The sequence below is a fragment of the Papaver somniferum genome, unplaced genomic scaffold (genome assembly GCF_003573695.1).
Source record: "Papaver somniferum cultivar HN1 unplaced genomic scaffold, ASM357369v1 unplaced-scaffold_133, whole genome shotgun sequence".
NCBI classification, from domain to species: domain Eukaryota; kingdom Viridiplantae; phylum Streptophyta; class Magnoliopsida; order Ranunculales; family Papaveraceae; genus Papaver; species Papaver somniferum.
In genome coordinates, this window is record NW_020622492.1 from 1,101,884 (window position 1) to 1,107,854 (window position 5,971).

The 5,971-nt window shown below is 36.2% G+C and overlaps 1 protein-coding gene across 3 annotated transcripts; it reads left to right on the forward strand.

The window, feature by feature from the left end:
* The first annotated feature begins 435 nt into the window (after positions 1-435).
* On the forward strand, positions 436-4,614 carry LOC113333755. Of its 3 annotated transcripts, XM_026580172.1 has the most exons (10): positions 436-909; positions 988-1,043; positions 1,143-1,178; positions 2,177-2,232; positions 2,317-2,563; positions 2,647-2,850; positions 2,935-3,027; positions 3,236-3,343; positions 3,438-4,260; positions 4,348-4,559. In XM_026580172.1, exons 5-10 carry the CDS (start codon positions 2,399-2,401, stop codon positions 4,407-4,409), a joined length of 1,455 nt encoding a protein of 484 aa, XP_026435957.1. In that variant the 5' UTR covers positions 436-909; positions 988-1,043; positions 1,143-1,178; positions 2,177-2,232; positions 2,317-2,398; the 3' UTR covers positions 4,410-4,559. The 3 variants fall into 3 exon arrangements, with proteins under 3 accessions (XP_026435957.1, XP_026435958.1, XP_026435956.1); XM_026580173.1 differs by having other exon boundaries at positions 436-1,043; positions 4,351-4,614; XM_026580171.1 differs by having other exon boundaries at positions 436-1,043.
* Positions 4,615-5,971: the final 1,357 nt, after the last annotated feature.

Consider the following 5,971-nt stretch of genomic DNA (forward strand, 5'->3'; position numbering starts at 1 on the left):
GTAGAAAATTTTCTTTTTCACATAAAAGAGCTAGCCATCCAAAAGATGTAGGTGTATAACTTGTTGCTAACCTCCATACCAATTCCATGTAATAGCAATTAAAAAATTAAAATGTGTTAAGAAAAAAAAAAAATAATAGTAACATGGATTTTTTCTTTGTATATGTCTATCTTGAATTCCCCACTAAAATCGATGAGCCACGTACTAACAAAAGGTTGATAAAAAAATGTTAACTTGTTTACACATGGCTTGACCAAACTAATACATGAGCCTCTATTTCCTTTCTTTCTTTTACACTAACACAGATGAGCCACGTAAATAACAAAGAAGCCTCTAACAAATTTAAGTGGAAGCCACGTATTAACAAATGTATAGAAGGGTCCGTCTCACAAAACACGAGAGTATTTTCTTTCTTTCTTTTTGTTTGCCTGACCTAACTAATACACGAGAGTATTTTCTTTCTTTATTTTGCCTTCCCAAAACAAAGTTGCAGAGCAACAGAGAGAACCGGAGATAACGAGGATAAATTTCGTGAGATATTTTCGCTTCAAATTAGGAAAGGTTGTTGGAGGAAAAGGGAATTAGGGGTTATTCATAGAAGATTTAGTCTGGAATTTTTGGAAATATTTATGCATCGCCGTAGGATGAAAATCTGATGCAAACAAGAGTATATTGAGAAGGAATGAAAGAAGAACATCTAGCGGGAATAATCTCGGTCAATTCTTTTCGATTTTAACCATAAAATTTTCATTCTGGGCGGGATGAAATCAAAAGAAAATCCTTTTTCGCGCGATTATTCCCGCTTGGTGTTTTGGAGTATCTATAAATTGAACCCTAAAATAAGTCCAGGGATGTTAAGAGATACACCTTTTCTGGGGGATTATCAGTTCCGAGATCAAAAACACCAAGGCAAATCATTTTTATGCTTATATCAATGGTTAAATAACTTCCAATCGATCATAATAAGTTATTCTTTTTTATTTACAGATTTACACAGTTCTTCGGATTGATTTGAGTTTTTCACTCTCCAGAGACTCATTCAGGTTATTTTTCACCTCCGCTCTGAATTTTAATTCGAATAGGGGTTTTCTTTAATCTGGGTTTTCGATGTTCTGATATTTTTAAAAAAAAAATTTTTGTAGGGTTCTTTAATTTCTGAAGATGGAATCTGAGGAAGAGTAAGTTTTCAATCCCTATTATCTTTCCCTTTCTTATAAGGTTTTTGTGGTTTTGGCAATATTTTTTTTTGTTTGGTTCTCATATTTGATAGGGCCATTTTGAGTATCAGGTAAGGATTTTTCATATGTTTTGTTTCATTTCTTGTTTGGATTTGATTTTTTTTAAGAATTGCCATTTCTATGTAGATGTGATGTTTAATCTTGTAAAGATTGTGTCCCATGAAGTGAGTTGGCGGCTCTTGTCATAGCTAAAGATCCGCAAATTACCATCTGAACTAAGTCGAAATAGTGATAAGATGGCGTTGTATTTTGGTTCTGCCCAACCAGATTGTTCATCATTGGGTTTATACTGGAACACTAAATTGTTAAAGCCATCAGACCAGTAGGTAGCCTTAAAGGTTATATTCTGTAAGCCCTCCATGTAACCAGGTGTTACACCATAGTAGGCCACTGCTGGTTTTCTTGACAGGGGTCTTTTGTATTACAAATTTATGAGATGTTCTTCCAGTACCATACTATAAGCTCGGGTGTAGTTGCATTTATGTTCACCTGTCTCAACGCTAGGAGAGGTCACTTAGTACCTAGCTAACTGTCCATGTTACTTATTTTTTACAGATGAATTGTTTGTAGTACATTAGATGCATTAGGTTCAGAACTGCATGAATTGTTGAATTTGTTTCTTTGTAATCAAGGACACGTAGCAAACCTGAAATGATTCTTTGAAAAGTTTATCTACCAGTTCCTCCTCCATATAAAATTTAGGTTCATATCAGTACTTAGGTTATGCGTAGTTAATACTAGTTCAGTTGAATTTTAGATGTATTTGCTTCGTTTTAGTGTTGCTGCTCAAAACTCACTCTTTTTTTATATTTACGTATGACCTCCTTGGTTAGATGTGGACATTACAAATTAGCATATTCCAGCATTTCTCTCATAGATTCCAATCTGAGTGTTCTTCTGATGTATGATTATAAAGGAAACCTTGTTGTTTTATGCAGGATGGAATATCAGCAAAATGGAGAGCAAGGAGAGCATTTCAATTCCGAAACTACTGGTGATTTTCTTTTTTGGGTACTATTATGTTTAGATGTATTTTTAGTTAAACATGTACAAAATGCTTATGTTACTCTCTAAGCAGTTGTTGTCCTTCGAGAGAAAAAGCTGCGAGGTGATACCACTTTTGCATCTTTCATTGGAAAGAAAAAAGAGGAGAAAGGGAAATGGTTGATTGGGATATGAATAAAGATAGACCTTGTGGAAAAAACCAAGCGAAATATTCCGGTGTCATTGTTTTGTTGCTCAAACAATCTCGCCGTTGGAACTGGGAAAACCCTTGGAATTTGCAAGATGACAACGCTAAGGATTGGTTGTGGGCCGAACTTAAGGTGAACATACTCTGCAGTGAACTTAAGGATTGTTTGCGTGACTTATGAACTGAATGGCAATTATTTTGTTTTATTCATTTCAGGATTTGTTTGCTGTTGATGAATGTCATAAACAAGGTACCCTGTCTATTGTTGGTGGAATATTTAAAGACAAGAAGGGTAAATGGAAAAGAAAACACTATAAGCTCACAAATACACATGCAATGAATCTTAAAGATAAACCCAATCCGTTAACCGAAGGGCAGTGGAAGTCTCTTGTAAAACTTTGGGATAGTGAAGCGCATCAAGTAAGTTCACACATCTAAAATCTTTGCATTTAAGTTCTGTTAAAACATTTATGTCTAATTAATTTTGACTTGTGTATCCGTAAGACACTATCCAAGAAAAATGCCATTAGTAGAAGCCAACAAAAAACGAAGCACACAATGGGCAGGAAAAACTACTCTCGATGCGAAGCTGAAATGGTATGTAGATGCATGTATTTTCAACAATGCTTAAATGGCCTTTCTTTCCTTAAGCATGTTTAGCACTTGTTGGTCATCTGTCTGGCTTAACTGCTAGTGAGCATTGGATAGTGCTAAACCAGTTTTTTCTTCTATTAAGTTTTGTCAGAATTCTAATCATATAATTCTATTGGATACCATTAATCATTATGTGGCTGAATTTTTTTAGGCTCAAGAGAATGGAGGGAACCCACCAACTGATGGTGACGTGTTCATTAAAACCCATATAAATAAAGTCAGTGGAAAAGCTTTGGACCCATTTTCACAAGGATACATTGTAAGTCTATTGTAATGGTTTCCTAGAAAAGTTCATGAATTTGCTGCTTATAGAAGACCCTTTTGCCTATTTTATTTTTTCCTGGTATACATAGGCCCAATTGAGGGAACAATCCGGGTTGGATGAGAATGGGTTGGATGAAGATGGTAATCAACAGTCAATCAGTAATGAAGTCTATGCAAATGTAGTACCTACAAAAAGACATAAACGTATAAGAGCTCAAAGATACCATCTGGAATACTCGAGAAATGAGGATTTTGAGAGAGAAAAGGAAGAGCGAGAAGAAGAATTTAAGAGGCAAATGAAAGAACGAGATGCAGAATGGGAGAGGCGAATGGAAGCGCAAAATGATCAGTATAACGTGCGTCAGAACCAAATGATGGAGTATGTCAGATTGTGCAGGCCAGACCTATTTACGAGATCGGGGCAACTCTCAGGATCTTCACATCACCTCTTCAGAACTGGGGAGCATCATCACAGACCTTGGGAGCAACTATCTATACACGGGCCGACGCCTTTCATACCTTTGGAGCAGCGCCGAAGACCTTGCGAGCAGCCTGGCATACCAGAGGAGCAACTTTTTGGACCTTCCCCGCGTTACAGGTCTGGGGAGCAGCCCAGCAGACACGGGCCGACGAATTTCATACCTTTGGAGCAGCGCCAAAGACCTGTAGAGCATCCTGGCAGACCAGAGGAACAACTTTTTGGACATGCAGAGCCGCTTTACAGGTCTGGGGAGCATCCCAACAGACACGGGGCGACGACTTTCATACCATTGGAGCAGCGCCAAAGGCCTGGGGAGCAGCCTGGCAGAACTGAGGAGCTACTCTTTGGACCTGCGGAGCCGCTTTACATATCCAGGGACCAACTCAACAGACCTCAAAATGATTGCAAGTCTCACTTCCTTGATAATAAAGGTATTTGTTGATGTTCCATTATACATATCATTCTCTACATTTGTTGATATTCTTTTCACTTGATGGTCTTTGTTTTGGTTTGTTTAGCAGGTACGCAGGGAACAGGAACAGACGTCTGGGATTGGATATCTAGGCCGTCTGAGAGTTGATTTAACATGGACTAGGCCGAGTTTGAATTATTAGGTTTCTTTAGTTTTGATTGTGTAATTTTTTTTATTTCCTTATGGTTAAGTGGGATTCTCTATGCCTCGGGACAACTACTTTTATTTATTGGAACTTACATTCTTTATTTGGATTCACTTTTTGTTAATGTTTTACTGTTTTTTGTTACCCTCCATAATTTAAAACATAATATAAAAATAGCAAGTAAATCAGTAAATGAGTTTTAGCTACATACAAGCTGTGGCATCAGTGTTTTCCTTGCCGCATTCTTAGTCGCCACAATGGTGTGGAAAAATAATTTTAATGGCGTGGCAAAATAGTTTTTTTGAATAAAATGTAATTCAAAATAATTTTATATTAAATAATAATAAATGTTTTTGCCTCACGTTATTGCCTCACCAATTGTTGTTGTAGCAAAAAATTTAAAATAAATAATTAAAATTTAAAATAAAGAAGAAAGAAATATAGAAATATCTATTGCTTCATGCTATTGCCTCTCCATTTGGCGTGGCAAGAAATCCAGCTTTTGCCAGTGCCATAAAGGGGTGGCAAATATTTCTTGCCACCCAAGCTGTTGCCACCGGTGTGGCAAAATATTTTTATGTGGCAAAAAGATATAGCCACACTAAATATGGGTTGCCACATTTGGGATATGTTGCAATACACCCCTTTTTTTTGTAGTGGATTATTCTACGGTATTAGGTCGATCTCCGATCCACAATTTGTGTACATAGTGTGTTTTATGTTGAGCTCTATCCACTGAGTCATTTTTTTGGCATGGTTGTTGTTCCATGAGATACTTTGTGTCGAGCATGACCAATTAAATTGATTACTTTCGTGATTAGTTTGATTGTGTATTTCGATTAGATTAATTATGGGTTTTTTTTGTGATTAATCTAATTGAGTGTTTTTAAGTCTCCATAAATTTACTTGTGTTCAGCATTTCCGATTAAGTTAATCATGGGTTCTCTTATGATTAATTTAATATTTTTGGATTCAAATTCATATTGTATGTAATTTGTTATGTCCAAAGAAATCCTTCTTTTCTTTTTGAAATTAAGGTCGCTTTTGTTTTTCTTTCGGGAATGACATATTATGGGGGAGAGTTCTTTTGAACTTGTGCTTAATTGCCAAATCTTTGTGGAGAGTGAGGTTGTGGAATATTTTAGGGGGTTATCTTGTATCTTAATAAACTCCTTGATTAATTCATTTAGCTTCGGCTTTATGATTGCATCTAAATAAGATGATATATGCTTTCTTTTGGTCATGAATGTCTCTTTCGGAAATTTCATTAGGATCCCGTTCTTGTACCTTTGCCAATTTTATTGACAAAAAGGGGGAGAATTAATATGTAGTTCACACTACAAATACATATGGTTTTCGGATCATTATGTAAGGGGAAGTGGTTTCCATGTGAGATGGAGTATCGACTAAGGGGGAGTGACATATCACCATAGTATTGTTGTTAAAGTTGTGATACAATTGAAATTTGACGCTGTGTAATGATACTATGACACTGTATAACAATGATTGAGAACTCTTGTTTTCT

Excerpts from the sequence above, each read along its gene's own strand:
- LOC113333755 (XM_026580171.1), top strand. The coding sequence starts at position 2,399 with ATGGTTGATTGGGATATGAATAAAGATAGACCTTGTGGAAAAAACCAA. Across the intron at positions 3,028-3,235 it reads CTCGATGCGAAGCTGAAATG|GCTCAAGAGAATGGAGGGAA; the intron begins GTATGTAGATGC and ends GAATTTTTTTAG. Across the intron at positions 3,344-3,437 it reads CATTTTCACAAGGATACATT|GCCCAATTGAGGGAACAATC; the intron begins GTAAGTCTATTG and ends TGGTATACATAG.